Source organism: Antechinus flavipes, chromosome 2 (genome assembly GCF_016432865.1).
Source record: "Antechinus flavipes isolate AdamAnt ecotype Samford, QLD, Australia chromosome 2, AdamAnt_v2, whole genome shotgun sequence".
Lineage (NCBI taxonomy): Eukaryota > Metazoa > Chordata > Mammalia > Dasyuromorphia > Dasyuridae > Antechinus > Antechinus flavipes.
In genome coordinates, this window is record NC_067399.1 from 421,301,544 (window position 1) to 421,319,012 (window position 17,469).

The 17,469-nt window shown below is 39.1% G+C and overlaps 1 protein-coding gene across 3 annotated transcripts in view; it reads right to left on the bottom strand.

The window, feature by feature from the left end:
* The window catches only part of SLIT3 (slit guidance ligand 3), a 778,163-nt gene that overhangs the window by 145,536 nt on the left and 615,158 nt on the right, over positions 1–17,469 (bottom strand). For all 3 annotated transcript variants that reach the window (XM_051978878.1, XM_051978877.1, XM_051978879.1), the window contains exons 10-11: positions 5,738–5,809; positions 368–439 (exon numbers count right to left, since the gene is read on the bottom strand). In XM_051978878.1, coding sequence (XP_051834838.1) covers positions 368–439; positions 5,738–5,809 — 144 coding nt within the window. The remainder of the gene's footprint in view (positions 1–367; positions 440–5,737; positions 5,810–17,469) is intronic.

Genomic DNA, 17,469 nt, shown 5'->3' on the forward strand with positions numbered 1-17,469 from the left:
AAAAAAGAGCAGGCTCAGTAGTGAACATGGAGTCCAGTCATCTCCATACATTTTCTACCACAGCAACAATTTTACAGATCACAGAATGGGAGGGGGAGAGAGTGGATGTTAGAAGAAGAGATATATTAGAATTAGAAGCAAATAGCTAGAAAATCTGCAGGGCATTTAATCAATAAAAAGAATGCATTTGGGTTGTACAAATATTCTGCAGAATCAATTCCATTCCCCCTTCTCCCCAAGAAATATTTGTTTCTTTACAAAGTTGCCATGAGTGCATAGGGGAACATAAAAGCCATGATAAACACCTTCTAAAAAATATGGAAACATCCCTTTCCCATTTCTCATTGCAACTGTATTCTCCACTTACAGCGAGGTGAGGGATTTTAAGCCCTGGAATGCATCTGGTGCAATGTCGGAGATCTGATTCTTGCTGATGTCTCTGAAAAACATTGATGAGGTAAAATAAGAATTTAGGTCATAAAAATCATAGAATCATTCATAAAATAGTAAAGTCATTCCTAAAAGCAAAGTATTCAAGACTAGCAGAACCCATAGAGCTCATTTAGTCCCCAATTTTCTTTTTGCAGATGGGAAAACTTAAGCATTCATGAAACAGCAGGACTCAGAATTCAGATTTTTGGATTCCCAATCCACAACTCTTTATTACTCATCCTATTGCCACGTTTATCACATAATGATTCTCTTGATGATACCTCTCCCCACTTTCTTTCTCACTGTCCACAAACCCTATGCATTATTCCCAAATCTCCCAGCTGCTTTCCCTCTCAGACTTGAATAATGCCTCGAGCAGCAAGATACCTGAGCCAACTGAAATATCTTATTAGGTGGAATCTCTGGGCCAAGAAAGGTGGGCAAATAAAATATGTTTTCAGCCATAAAGATGTGTGCACCTGGAAGGAGCAGCCATTCTGAAATGAGGTTTGGAACTATTGTAGCTTTTTAATTTTTTATTTTTTAAAAGCACTGTGAGTTGCAGAACCTCTCCAACATTAAAACAAAAACAAAAACAAAAAAACCCAAACAAATAGGAAAATTGAGTTCCTCACTTCCTGGGTGTCAAGAGCATAGGAGAAAGGATGTACCTTAGAAACTTACTAACACTTATCTATATGATTGGACCAGTTCTGTCAGAGAGTTTATTCTGCCTTACTGGATGAGCATGGACTTGGACCAAAATTGTGCATCATAAAAGTAAACTCTTCATGGTAGATGTTCCTTCTCCTGACACAAATTGGCAACTTATTAGTAACTTACAATTTTAGGGATTTGGTTCCATCGGTCAATGCTTGGAGATACAGCTTAAGCACTATTGTCCATGTGAAGCTTTTCTTGATCCTCTAATTGCTAGTAATTCCAAACTACTTTGTGTTTGCTTTGCATTTACATTTATTTTCTTTATACTTATTCTGTATAAACATGCACGTAGAGATCTACATATATATACATATACATGTATGTGTATAATATGTATATATATATATATATATATTTATATTTACATAAATTTCCCCCATTAGAATGTAAGCTATTTGAGAATTGGTATTTCTTTTTATACCCAGTGCTTGTATTTGTATCCTTAGCAGAGGGCTTGGCACATATCAATTTCCATAAATGCTCTGTGATTGATTCCAGCTTCAGGTTTTGCTAATGACCATTCACTAAAAGGGAGTTTTCATTTCTAGAAATTACTTGGATTGGGAACTAGAAATGGGACTTAGCTGCTAGGTAGGGACATGCAATATTTACAATGATGTTTTAACACCTCTTTTCTATAAAAGAAAGAAAATCAATTTTCTTTGCTTTGGTGTGAATTAGGAAAGAAGATAGGACCTCCAAGGGTCAAGGCAATGAGGAGAACAACTGTGAAGAAACAGCATCCTGAAAACACTCCTGAAAATGGTTTCTTCAAATGAGAATAATTAAGGCTCTTTGGTTCTCTTAAACAAGGACAGTTGGAGCCTGAGGATGGAGACCTATTGGGCATATTTTTCTTTCCTTTAAAAAAAACATGAAAAATATAGAACAATCAGTTTCCATCCCCCTCTTTGTGAGTCTTTAATTGGAAAGATACTGCACAGGTTCAAGCTTCTTAGCTACAGCTGTTCAGCTTATCCCTTTAGCCAGTGAGATCCCCACTAACAAATCCACAGATTGTATTTGCAAACTCACCAGCTTAAATTGAGATTTTCTTCAGCTCCCTCTTTTCACAGAAGGGTCTTAGGAAGTGAATGCACCAGGATTATCCTAACCCTTCCTTCCTGAAGCATAGTCTTTGGTATGGTGGACTAACAAGTCATTATGGACAAAAGTTCACTTTTGTTCATAGTGGTTGTGTTCCTATTGGAGTGCCAAGATGCAATGGATTCCCTTTTGCTTTTCTAATATCTTTAGTTAGGATGGGCTGAGTCTGCATGGTCGCCAGACTCCTGGGATACAAGTTTATTCTCCATAACTAGTATGGAAACTTGTGTCAGTCCTGTGATGGAAATTCACACAAAACATGAACATTCAGTAAGCTTCTCTGGATAGTTGGAAGTTTCAGTGGTATGAATACCTGTTTTGAAGTAGTGATGGGAAAAAAGACTTGGAAAAGCAAATTCCTGGGTTATCAAAATCAGAAAATTTTAGAGTTAGAAGGACCTTAGAAGTAATTTAATCTAACTCCCTAACTTCTATTCCATTCCTAATTTGATCAGCATTTATAGTGTCAACAATATGCTCGGTGTTATGTTGAGAGCTGATGGTACAAAGACAAGAACAAAATAATCCATGACCTCAAGATATTCTATTCTATTGAATGCACAGATAAGAATAATGCTAGATAAAAATCACTTGCTCACAAGAATTCCCTATCCATACAGTATATCCATATCCATCTGTCCATGTGGATAGACATATTACTGCCTTCTACTTTTCCTTTGGCTTGGACTTCTATTTTCTTTATTTTTCGTTGGAGAAGTTTTACCTGGAGCTAGATTTGCCACTGGGAGTGAGAAGATAAGATTCTATTTATTAAAAGGACTTTTCAAGGACAAGGAACATAGTGCATCCCAGTCATAGTTTAGGCATAGTTTAGTAGTTCTCAAAGTATGGTCTAGATAATCCTGGGGATCTCTGAAACCCTTTTAGAGGGTCTACAAATTCAAAAATTGCTTTTATTTCCAATATGGTAAATGTCTATAAATATAATCCAGATAAACAAAAACGCTTTGGAGAGATCCTCAATAATTTTAATAGGATAAAGATACTGAAAACAAAAGTTTGAGAACCACTGGTTTAGGTGAAGCTCATGTTTTTTCAGAATACACTGAGAAACACTCATTAGGTGAGTGCAACAATCCCCAACTAGGGTTTCCTCATGGTTTCAGTTTACTCTATCTATCCAGGTATTTGGGGGGAAATAAGGATGAGAGCAATCATATTCAGCATGAACTCACTTATGTCAGGAGTTAGGACAACCTGAGTTCAATTATAGCCTGAGATACTAGCTGTGTGTCCTTGAGGTTAGCCTTTGTTTGCTTCAGCTTCCTCAACAGCAAAATGGGATAATAATAGCATCTATCTTCCAGGGTTGTAGTGAGGCTCAAATGAGATATTTGTGAAGTGCTTAGCATAATGCCTGCTACGCAGAGGGTTATATAAATGTTAGCATTATCTAAAGGCAAAACTTAATGTCCTGTTTTGTTTTTTTTTAACTAATTTTACCAGTTGTGTTTAATTCTAGGAGAAATAAGAGACAGACACAATTTCTTTAGAAATCAGTCCTTCCTAGTCAGAAAAGATAAACAGATCTTCCTTGAGCATAAGGACAAAACATGATTCAGTTCACAGGCATTTCTGCCAGCTAATTCCCTGCCCCTAGGGGAGGGGAGGAGGAAACAAAAGGAGCAAAATGAATGAAAACACCATCTTGACTCTTCTCCTTGGGCAAAGAAAGGAGGGACTCTTTTGCAAGCTGAATTCCATGTAAAGGCATTGCCTGGTGGTGCTCATTAAGCCCTTCTACACACCAATACATGTTGGTGGACTATCCATCTTAGTCTCCCTCTTTGTTTGGAGCCCATAGGATTTTCTATTTTCTTTCTGAGTCCTGAAGTGGTCCATACATGACCTACATGGTCATCAGGCCCCTAGGATGAAAGATCATGCTCCATCACTATGTGTGACTTTACTATTTCAGGCAGTAACCCTAACCTCACTGTTTAATATGCCTGAGATGGTAAAGACAGGAGCAGTAGTATTAACTCCTACCATGTTAGCAACGATGAATGGACGGTAATGGTAAAATTATTAATAATAGCTGACACTTAGATCACACTTTCAGGTTGGCAAAGTTGTTTTACATAATCTCATGAGATCCCCATGAGATCCCACCCCATGACATAATTGTTACAGGAACCATTCTTCTAATTTGATGTTTGAACAAACTGAGGCTTAGAGAGTTTTAGGTGACTAGACAAGATAGTGATACTTAGACTGGTGGTAAAACTGAGTCATGGCAATCATAACAACAATAATAATGGACATTCCTGTAGCATTTTAAGACTTTAGAATTCTCTCTCTCTACATATACATATACACACACACGGGATTTTCTTGTCAAGACAGATGAGTAGTTTCTCTCTCTCTATATATATAGACACATATACACATACTATATATATGTATACACACATATTTATTAGGATTTTCTTGTCAAAGATACTAGAGTAGTTTCTCTGTCTCTGTCTCTTTCTCTTCTGCTTGTCTCTGTCTCTCTCTCCCTCCCCCCCTCTCTCTTTCCCTTCTTCTCTCCTTCCTTCTCTCTCTCTCTCTCTCTCTCTCTCTCTCTCTCTCTCTCTCCTCTCTCTCTCTCTCCTTCCCTCCCTCCCTCTCTCCCTCCCACCTTTCTCTCTCTCTCTCTCTCCCCCTCTTTCTCTCTTTCTCCCTCTCTCCCTGCCTCCTTCTCTTCCTCTCTCTCTGTCTCTTTCTCTCTGTCTCCATCTCTCTCTTCCTCCCTCCCTCTCTGCAAGTGTGTGTATGTGTATATATACATATATATATGTATATGTATGTATGTGTGTGTGTGATTGCCTCATCCTATGCAAGCCCTTTGTATAAACATTATATCACCTTGCTATATACCTGTAATGACCCCTTGGAGTCGGCACTTTAGACATTATCCTTCTTTTACAGATGAAGAAACTGAAGCTTAGAAATGTCGAGGCTTGCTTCTGGTCACGCAGCTCATAAATCTCAGAGGGAGGAATTCAAACCTAGGCTTCCCTTGACCAAGCCATGGCCACCATGCCATACTGTCTCTCTAGGGAAAGTGATGATGGTAATTGTGATGGAGGTAAAGGTGTCTGCAGAGTTCTTACTCTGGGGCTGCATAATGTAAACATCAGGATAATGCCCTTTCCTATTTTCCAAGACATACTTTTTTTGTTTTCCAAATAATCTAATCCTAATCAGATAGATTTTTATGTCTAGCCCAAGTCTCTCACACTCCTCCAGCACAAAATGTCCCCTAAGCTTCTTTTCTCACCAGGTCTTATCTGAGCCAACCGAGGACTATCCTTAGCCCTCCTCCCCAGGCAGATCCCTGCAACATGTCTCATTATCACGAAATATGCTATCTCCCAAGGCGGAGGATGGGAGTAAACATGGATCATCACTCATTTCACCATCTCCCTTCTTCACCCAACCCCCCAGAAGTCCAGATATAGCAACTTACATCCTTTTTAGCTTCTTGTACTGTGTGAAGGCTCCTGCAGGGATGGATTTAATGGAATTCTGTTCCAGGCGTCTGAAAAAAGAGCCCAAAGTCAGTTAGTCAATCAATCAATTAATCCACAAGCACATTATTGAGTATATTGAATACCCACTACAAGCATATGACTTAGGGGATACAGATGGAATCCTTGATCTCAAGGAGCTGATAATCTAGTCAAGCAAAGGGAATTAACATGTGTGAGAAGATTACAAAGCAAAATAAGAGTATGGAATTCAGGGCTAAGTTGTGTGGCACACCTTATAGTTATGTGGTTCTGTGAAGGGGCAGTAAACAGGGACTAGAGCAATGAGATGAGGGAAGGTTTCATCAGGAAACAGGTATGATAACAGGTAGACCTTGAAAGATGGGTAATATAAGAATAGTTGGTAGGGAAAGAGAGAGCATTCTAAGTGGGAAAATTTTCTCTTTCATACACACACTTGCATTCACACACAAATATACACAATCTTTTTTTTTTTTTTGCCATGAATCCATGATTTCCTTCTTATAGAAAACTTCCTACATTGATACATTTCCATATCATTCCACCATCTCTTATCAATTTACCATTTTACAAAATTGTCCAGGGCACTGACAATTTAAAAAACTTGCCCAGAGGCACATGACTAGTGTGTGTATATATAGATATATATGTAAATATATACACACAATATACATATATATATATACATACATGTGTGTATGTATCTGTGTACACACACACACACACAGATACATATACACATATGTCAAAGGTAGAATTTGAGCTCAGGTCTTCCTGTCTTAATTGCCAGATCTCCAGTCAGTATGCTAAACTGCCATTTAAAAAAAATAATGAAGTTATTTGAGATGAGTTTTTGTTTGAAAAATAAACTGAAAGAGAGCAATAAATTTCTTTAGGGAGCTGACTTTGTTTTTTATTCAGCAATAGATACCACCTTCAGTAAGGAAGTTTCCTTCAACAAGCTCCTTGAAAATCCCAACAATTAATTGACTCTTTAACACTGACTGAATGAAATTAATATTGCTGAATGAATGAATTGAATTGTCTAGGTCTACTTTGTTGATTCAACTGCCTTTCTAAGAGGCAGTACATTGCCAGGGAGAATATAATATCTGCCCTAATTTGTAGAGGAATGGTCTGGGAGCTCTGGCTCTTCCATGACCCTCTAGGTCCAGGACTGCTTTTAGGACTAGGCCTTCTCTCCTCCAGGAGGCACCAGGGTTTAATTCTAGCAAATAACAGCAATATTTATCTTTTATCAATACAGATTTCCAGAAAAACCCAAGACACCAAGAAAAGGAATATAAAGAATAGACTTAGGACATGACTTCTCAGCAATGAACCACCTTGCTATTCCATTAAAAAATAAACCATACACACAACCAAACGGATGACTATGACACAGGCAAAACCACTGATTGGTTGGCTGATTTTATACACTCCTTTGTCTTGGCACTTGTGGAGATACAACCTCAAAGTCTCCTAAGCTTTCGGCCTGATTTCCTGATTCCTTTTCCAATCTCCTGGGCTGATTTTCAGAATTAGATCACATTTTACCCAGGACTCCTAGAGCTTGCAGCCTTGGTCTCTGGTAGCTTTAGGAGTGGTGAATAGCTTAATATTAGAACAACTATCTAGATTGAAGGTCAAAATCAATTCCTTTTTTTGTCACTGCACCAGCTCAATCTAGGAAGTGCCAGAAACCCTGGAGACCCAAGAGCTGTCGCTTTTTCAGAAGAAGCTGAGAGGAAAATAAAAATTTCCCATTTTTCTCCATCCTATCATCTCTTAAAGGCCTTTGCATCACCAAAAGCATGTTCTGCGAGAAGGCAGCTAGGAGAGCTAGGGAGGGAGCCCGCTTCCATTAGGCTTGATGGATGACGCTCTGGCCCAGACTAAGCACTGAAGATCCCATCCTAATCAATCTCACGCCTTATGAAGGTGCAAATCTTTTCATCACCTCCTCATTTGGAGCTTGTGTTCCCTCAGCTCTCAGCATGGGGGTGGAGGAGGGAGGAAACCCAAAATGCTGAGGAGGGGAGCCGAGGAGGCTCGCACTTCCCAGTCTGCATATAACCATCTCCCATTCCTGGCAGTGATGAGACCATTTGTCTCCAAGAGTAATCCCCACGGCGGAGTGGGGGAGACAGTTGTATTAATTTGTGCCTTAGCTATCTCGTCTTCATTGGGGGAAGAAAGTATTTGTTACTTGGCCTGCTAATGGAGCAGTTTGCCAGCAATTTTCCCATTTCAAACAACATCTCAGTCGCTAATGCGTAATGGTTTGTCAGACCTACCCATAACACAGACAAATCACTCTTGAGGCAAAAGAAAGGAGGAGAAAAAAGGGGAAAAAAGGGCGGGCAAGCCGGAGGAACATTAGTACTGATAATTCTTGGCTGTCGGATGAATAGAGTCTACAAATGAGAATGCCACGCTCTATTAACAGTGCCTTTGTGCTTTACTTGAGAGGTGTCAGAAAGTGTCCTTTATTGTGTCTGCAGCTTCAGAATGACTGGATGCAGGAGGTGAAGGCGAAGCTGGGCTTGCCCAGAGGGAGCGCAGGGAGCTTGCCTTGGGGGTAACAGGTCCTACCCCAAGGACAGTTAACGGGCAACACCCACAGAAGGTGCCCAAAAGGGTGAGACTGCTTTGCAGAGGCAGCTCTCTGAGGGCTGTAGCGCTCCTTTCCAGGGGAAAACCAACAGTGATGTTCTTGTTTAGTCATTAATTGCATCCGATTCCTCAGGATCACCCAGGCTATGCTGTCCATGGGGTTATCTCGGCAAAGATAATAGAGTGGTTTGCCATTTTCTTCTCCAGTGGGTTAAGGTAAATAGAGTCAAGGGACGTCCCCGGGGTTACACAGCTAGTAAGTGTCTGAGGTCACATCTGAACTTGACTCCAGGCCCAGCCTCTATCCACTGGACCAACTCGCCACCTCCTATTCCAGCCAATGCCATTTGTCCCTAACTCCCTGAGAGCTCTCAGCTGCCAGCAAGCTTGGGATGCTGGGAGGATGCTGAAAAGACAAGTTTGCCATCTCTGAGTTATCTGCAAAGAGATGCAGGCAGCTCAGTGACTTCTCAGGAGCTACATGTGATGTAGGAGGAAAGGCGTGGTCTGGGCACTGTGTGCGAGTCCTATCTCTCTCTTTGTGATCTTCAACAATTGCTTCCTCTTTCTGCGGTTAGATCCGATAATCTGTTTTTTTAATTTCATGATTCTCCCTTTTGTTGGTAAGAGGTAATACGATGGCACTTGGAGTTTCTGTGCAGCCCCATGGCAGTAAACAATTCAAGTCTTTGAGACTCAGCACAAATACTATTTTCTCCATAAAGTTCTTCCACAATTGCCCCTGGTTTAAAGTATTTTCTCCAATCTCAAATATTTCTGGAACACTTTGACTATCACACTCTATCTTGATTTCAAACAATATATAATCTAGTGAGGGAGAATAAAAACTGTTCTTATGTGAATATATCTTATGAATATATGTCTCCAAGAGAATATAAGCTTCGTGAGGACAGATTACTATATAAATTTTTATGTCCAGCAATGCTTAGTGCATTATTTACAGGAGGTACTTAAATTATATATTGAACTGAATTGAATTGAGTTGGAGGGACATAAAACCTTTTGCTTGACTGTTAGAATCCTTACAAAGTGATGTCAGTTGCCTAATTTAGCATGGTACTTCGCAAATTCTCTAACTCACTAATGTATTTAAGTGCTCATTGGAGTTCACAAGTATGGGAAAGTTACAAATCTCTCATGTTCAATTCTTCACTATCTCATTTTGGGCTTTTTTAAAAAGTGGTTTGCCATTTCTTTCTCCAACTCATTTTGCAGATGAAAAAACTGAGGTAATTGCAGTAAAGTGACTTGCCCAGAGTCACAGCTATTATGTGTTTCAGGTCAAATTTGATCTCAGGAAGATGAATCTTTCTGACTTTAAGCCTGATACTCTATTCACTGTGCTACTTAGTTGTCCAACAAGAGCAACAGCAGCAAAAAAAATGTGGAGAACCAGACAGAATTAAACTTTTTGTGTTTATTTACTGAGCATTTATTAAATAGCCCTGTGCTGTTGCTGTGCCTTCTTAGATGTAGTCCCTGTCCTTAAGAAGTTTACATCTCAAGGGTAAGGGGCTCATATGATCAAAGAATCTGAGCTTAACAGGTATCATTTACTCCAATCCTATCATTTTACAGATGAGGAAATAGATGCCAAAAAAGATTAAATTACTTTCCAAGAGTTAAAGAGACAATCAGTGACAAAATGGGATTTGAACCTGGGCTAATTTAAGATCACATGGTTACAGGCAGACCTGGGATTATCCCCCAGATCTTTCCACTGGTATTCTTCTCCCCCTTAATCCTTAAGTATAAAACTGTATGAAAACAGATTGCTAACTGAGTGGAGAAGGAAGAAGGATTTCAAGGCTTGGTTCCCAAAACAAGCCCCCAAATCTGAGCCTGCTAATCCTGGGAAAGGAGGACTTCTGTCTGCAGCCAGTCCCATTTGTACAAACCAAAGCTAAGATTTGTTTTTGCTTGTCACACTCAGACCCACAGAAAGGAGACCGCAGACGCTCAGCCTCTTAGTTGTGCTTTGGTTTCCAGGCATGGTCGTGTCATTATGTCTGTTAATCCCAGGCTGACTGACATCACATCCTCCAGGTCTGGGTCCTTCTGGGTGGAAGTCACAGGCAGCAGGCTTGCTTTCGCTTCTGACCCTGGGCACTATGGTGGGTGGGGGCAGAATCTGAAGCGATATTTGATCATGGACTCTCTCCACCTGTGTCTTTTTCTTAGAAAAAATAACATCCTGTCAATGGAGAATCATCTGATTAAGGTGTTAGTCAATATACATTTATTAGGCACTTATTATGTGCTAGACATTCTGCTAAGCACTTTTGTGTAAGAGGGAGCATCTCCTGTGGGATTCTAACCTGCCCATACCACATACTCCAAGGGCTCCAGCCACCACAGGCTGGGAAATGAACCAAAAGAAACATCCAATGAATAAAAACAAGTGGGGGCAGGCAGGAGTATGAGGTTCTTTCTGAAAGGCAGATTTAATGTGAGCTGTCACTTTTAGGGCTATGTCTGAAGCAAACAGCTGTTTTAGGTCTTTTGTTAACTGGTGTTCACGACTTCCTTTTGCTGGCAAACATTCATCAGGCTGTGAGTTGATTTAATAAAATTAGCGGGAAAACAAACATACAAATCAAACAGGCGAGCATCTCCCCACCCCACTGGAGATGAGTTTTCAAAGGCGTTTGTCCTTCATATTGATCTACCCTAACTCCTCCTGCACTCCCTTAATGAACTTTGAAGATGTAAACACATGACGGAGCACAAGGCATATAGTTAAGTCAACATCATTCCCTCGGCCCCCAGCAAGGATGTGTCTGATGTTTTTCAAAAATTGTTTGTAAGCTTGCTTCCCTTGTTGGCCATCCAAATGAGGTTTGGAAATTCATTTCATCTCTGGCTGAGTTGGTCTTAATGAGCATTTGAGACACTCCTTTATAAGCCTTTCTCCACTTGCAACTCTCTTGTAGTTTTTAATTTGATTCAACATAATACAAGGCAATGCAATTTAGCAAACTTTTATTAAGTGCTTATTTTGTGCCAGGTACCATGTTCCCTAACCCAAGTGTTTCAACTAGGCCTACTAAGGCCTTCTTGGGGAAGCAAAATCTAGCCCATTCTAGCCCAATTCCAAAGCCAGCTGACATGTATAACTCTAAAAATCTGAAAGGTATCATGGGATAATAGGAAGACATGGGTTCAAATCTCACCTCAGACACTTACCAGCTCTGTGTAAATCACTTAATTTCTGGACCCAATTTCCTAATCTATAAAATGAGAAGACTGAAATTGATGACTTCTAACATCTGCTCTGTCTTTAAATCTATGATCATAGGATAAAGGCTATTTTCAAGGTTCCTCTCCATACCCACACCCCATTCCATTTGAGGGGCAATCTAGTTCTTGTCTCATGCCTTTCTTCTTCTAAGCTTATGAATTCCTGATTCTGTAATGATTCCTGGTTACATTAGTCACCCAAGTTTTGATGTTTATTCAACATCAAAAATGTGGAATGTATGTATTTTTTAACATAAACCAGGCTCTCAAATAGCCATCTGTAGTATACATGGCAATGTCTACAGAGAACAGAGGCCCAGAAACCAAACCAGATTTGTTCTTCATATATATATATATATAAGCTTAGGGGCTAAAACACAGGGTATGTTTTTATGTCCTAAAAAAACACACATAGTCTGGGATAGAAACTTAGACTAAATCATTCTAATTTTAGAAAATGGGTATGTTCTATAGATGTATAAATGTTAGGATAAGAGTGTAGGATGGATTATCTTAGTATAAAATCTTAGACTAACTCTACTTTTCCCTAGGCCTTTATGGTCACTCACTGTTGTGTTCTGTGTGTTGTGGGGGTAGGAAGAGTAGTTAATGAATTTTATATGAATATGAAATCTCTCTAAGTCAGGAGTCTTAGCTCAGAAATTTAGGGTCACTAATAAAATAATTAGCTTATTGAGTCTGTAGAGAGAAGGCCCTATCCTTTGGCCTGTCTTGGGTATTGGATCAAGATGGGGGCCATTTTGAATTCATCTCCAAACATTTTTCCCTTCAGTGAATTCATATATCTTACCTCCTTGGACCTGTATTCCACAGTTGACTCAAGATAACATTAAAATCCAGTATGTGTGTGTTTGTGGGGGAGTATAGTGTTAGCCCAAATGCTTCTAGGGTTGCCTTCACTACAAAAGAAGATCGTGACTTTCTTTTTTTTGCGCATATAATATGTGTCTGGGAAAAAGGAAAGGTCTAGAGGTGGATGGGTTTTTCTGACTCTGGGGACATAGTATATTTTAGGTCATTCTCTATAGTAAAGTTAAAATCAGCAGTCTATTTTTTTTTAGACATGGCTACAGGTAGAATATTGAGATTTGAAGAAGGACAGAAAAGTCCACCTGCATATAAAAAACATGCCCCATATTCAAGTGCTATGATAGGGGTTCTTAACCATTTTTGGCAGTCTAATAAGACGCGTGGACCCCTTCTCAGAATAATAATTTTAAATATATGAATATATACACACATATGTGCATATATTTTATATGGATTTATAAAGGAAACAATTGTATGAAATAAAATTAACAAATATTTTTTAAAAAGTATTTCACAGACCTAAGGCTAAGAATCCCTTTGCTAAAATGTCTGATATCTATCATAAGAGATTTATTTCTTTAGAACAAATACTGTTCTCATTCTTTTAAAAAGGAAAGGTTAAACAAGATTAAGTCTTTAAGACCTTTGCATGATTTAGTTTTCAGCTCTTTCCTCTTGATAGGAGGGGATAAAGTATCATAAGAATACTGCCATCACTTGAATCAACATGTGTTTAGCTACTTTTCGCCTGTAACCTTCCCATCTGATTTGAAGGTATTAATTACTCTTCCCACCATGGTAAAGGAATCTGGTTATCACTTAACTCCCTCTCTGCCTAGAGTTCTGCAAACATTACAAACAGGACCTTCATGACAAACTAAAGAAGAATTTCAGCCTGTGGTACCAGAATTCATCTTTTCTGGAATAGGACCCAGTTCAGAGAAATAACCGTGAGGGACATGGATGGGAGCTCATTTCCAAAGAAAATCTGCAGTGAGCCTCGCTGTGTGTTCCACGAAAAGAGGGATGGTTAAAGGAACTGGCTCCAGAGAGAACTGAAAATGCTTCAATTTGGATTAATCTTTGAATGAACTAAGAGGTGAATTCACTTGATATGTTTACTAGTACAGGTGCAGTATCAGAGCTGAATAAAGAGGATTTAAAAGTTCTGTAAAAGTGAAAAGGGAAGGGGCAGGAACCCATGGTATGATAGCAAACATTCCCAAGGGAAAAATCAGGGAGGTTTCTATTCAGCCACTAAGAAGGAATATACCAGGGGCTATGGCAGGTGGTGAGATATGAGGCAGATTTTCAAATTTTTCTCCTATATTTTGGTTAGATGGCAAAAACTTCCCTGATTCCATTTTGGGAACTGTGCTATTTCTTCCCCTTTGTTATCGCTGTCAAATCATTCTTTTCTGATCTTCTTCCTTTTCACCCGCTCTTTATTTGCTTTAGGGTCCCTTTTCACTTTTAGAGAACTCTTAAATCATCTTAATCTCAGATTCTAGCCCATACAAACTTTACATATTTTGATAACAACTCAATGAATAGTGACAAGCAATGTTACCCTTGGAATAAGCTTTTCTTTCTTTCTTTTTCTTTTCTTTTCTTTTTTTTACACTCCACTCCTCAGCCCCCAGTTTTCCCTCCTATGTCCTTTTCCTTTACCCTACCATTCCCCAGTCATGATAAACACTTTTCTCTTCTCTCTGTTCCTCCATTTCCTTGCCCCACCATATAACTAATAGGATGAGTAAGATGAAACAAAAGACATGAAGCTATAGGTATTTAACTCATGAGATGAATGGTCCCTAAATGATAAAGAGTTGACTTGATTCTATTTTAGCCTAGCTCAGCTAGGAAACAATGAGACTCTCTGTGCTCATGGGAAACTCTACCTCATCCAAAATGATACAAAGCCAAGAATCATCCACGCACCAAAGCAGCAGCATATGGAAAATGAGTTAATCACACACCTATATTCTGACTGAATGAATGAAAGGCTAAAGAACTGTTCCTCTAATCTTGGGAGTTGATAAATTTTTAAAGTAATAGGCAATTAATTAATGGATTCCCCTTCCTTATCTAAGAGGTTGGAGCTGATGGCACCCAAGCCCAGGGGAAGAGCATATATCTGTAGGACTTAAATTCAGCCTGCCTTGTTTGGACTGGCCTTGTTTGGTTGTTCTTCCACACCAACAACCAGTTGTATTAACCCCCTTAGGGGAAAAAACAAAACCCAGTGGATGCCCATTAGTTGGGGAATGGCTGAATAAGTTATGGTATATGAATATAATGGAATATTATTATTCTATAAGAAACAATGAGCAGGATGATTTCAGAAAGGCCTGGAGAGACTGAGCAGAACTAAGAGAATACTATACAAAGCAACAACAAGATTATATGATGATCAACTGTAAAACATGGCTCTTTTCAACAATGAGATGATTCAGACCAGTTCCAATAGACTTGTGATGGAGAGAGCCATCTGCATCCAGAAAGAGAACCCTGGGGACTGAATATGACTCACAATGGGGTATTTTCACCTTTTTGTTATTGGTTGCTTCTTTTTTTTCTTTCTCATTTTTTTTTCCTTTTTGATCTAATTTTTCTTGTGCAGTATGATAAATGTGGAAATATGGGGGAAGGGAGGGAGAAAAATTTGGAACACAAGGTTTTACAAGGATGAATGTTGAAAACTATCTTTGCATGTATATTTGAAAATAAAAAAGGTATTATTAAAAACTCTTTTTTTTTTTTTAAATCAAAGGCTAGGAGAGAAACAATGCCATTTTCAACTGCTTTTGACTAGAAAAAGAGTGAGACTCAAGCATTGTTGTTGTAGATATTGATGTATGGTTTCATCAGAATAAGGAACTCCTAGAATGAAAACTCCCTTCACTGACACAGGCAGGCACGTCAACTTCAGTTTATAGACTCAGAGAGTCACCTAGGCAAAAAGCCACTATATGTAAGACCCAGATTTTCTTCACTCCAAGAGAATAGCTGTCTCTTCTTTACGTCATACTATATACCTTTTGGACTAATTCATATAATCCTAGAATTAGACAAGAACTTAAGAGGCCACATAGTTCCTCTCCTACTTAAAGAATTCAAGCTTTCAAAATATCTCTGGAAGATGGATCTCTGCTTAAATTCTCCCAAGGCCTAAGAGCTCACTATCTCCTAAGGCAGTTCATTCAAATGCTAACTCCCTGAAAATTCAATGCCCAACTATTCTACAAGAGTCTGACCAGTGTAGAGTATTGTGGGGCTGTTACTTCTCATTTTCTGGATAACATAACAACTCAAATCAACTAGATATATTTTCAATTTTATCTCCCACAGATCATAGCCATACACATATAAACCTACTCTTCAGTAAAGGCCTAAGCCAATAACAACAGGGATCTGTATCAGGCAAGGTGGGTGGGCAGGTCAATCAAGAAAAGTCATGGCACAGATTTTCAGAGAAATGATTACTGGGTTGGGGGCCGATGGCTACAGCACGACTTTCCTCAGACTGGTTTCTTAAAACAGACTCTGTGGTTGCGGCACCAAGCCAAGGGAAGTAGCATGGTTGCCAAAGTGAAAGAATAAACAAATATCCTAGGGAGAGCTGAATGAAGTGGGATGGAGAGAAGAGGGATGATCTGTGGGCTTCTGAAAGGTAATAGCACTTGCTAGATAGATAGACAGACAGACAGTCAGATAGATAGATAGAAAGAAAGAATAGGAATTCTGTCCTGAATAACTAACTAATCCCCAGGAAAAAATTCCTAGTTCTGGGAGGGTAAATGCCACAAAGAACAGAAAGCTTAGAAAAGAAGTAAATAATTAGAAAGAAGAAGCAGGGAGTAGAGAAATGGGGTAACAAGGAAAAAAGTAATAGGTAAGGAGGAAAGAGTAAAAAAAGAGGAGGAAAAAAAGGGGAAAAAACAAGAAACATAAAGAGAGAGAGAGATAGAAAAGGGGAATGGAGAGAGAGGGAGAGGGATAAAAGAATGAATAGATTTAGAGGGGAACTGAGTACTAAAAAAATTCACTGGAGGAGATCCCTGAGAATTGGATGGTTGGATGTTGTCTTTTGTTCTTGAAAAGGACCCAAATGACAACACTATGTTAGAGTCAAGTTTAGTGTGTCCAACTGTGGCAGATCAGATTAATATGAACTTGAAATGCTCCACCACATTTTGGGTACAAATAGTCCGTGTGAACATTTGGGATGGAATCTCTAAATGTACACTTCTTACATTTCTGTTGAGCTACTTCAATTCTGCTTTGCTCATGGAGCACAGAATCTTCTTTGATATAGGAATGCCATGGTGGGAAATTATATTGAAAAATAGCAATTTAAAACACAACTTTCAAAGAAAACTGCAGGAAATATGGCAAAATGGCTTAATGTAGGTGGCCTGGGAGAGTTGGAATTAGAGGCAAAGATAATAGATAACTAGGAGCTTGGTTAAGAAGGAGAAAACTGGAGTACAGGAATGGATGGGACAGGAATTAGCTAGATCATGAGGATTTGTTAAAGGAAGTAGGTAAAATTGTGACTAATCTCTAAAAAGTACCAGATGAAAAGTTCCACCTTGACAAGCTTCACTCTATAAGAGGATAGAGGAGAGAAAGGACTGTCTTCTTTGGTAGTGGTAGTGGTGGGGTATTTATAAGAAAGTGCTCAGGAGAAAAGGGAAGAAATTTAAGCTACATCAGGAGAAGAGAAAGAAGGAAATAAGGACTAAGTCTGAAGCATAATGGGTGATCTTATGGGACTGAAGAAGCTGAGAAGGAGGAGAAAAGACAAATAAACAGGGAAGGGTCTACCAGTTCCTCTAATGAAAGATGGAGAGGGGAATAGATGAAATCCAGGGGCTGCAGGCTGAAGGATGTTCATCCAGAGTCCCTAAATGAATTGTTAAATCTGGCTTTGGACAGCCATCTGAAGACAAAGTTAGAAAAAGGGGAAATTATGATT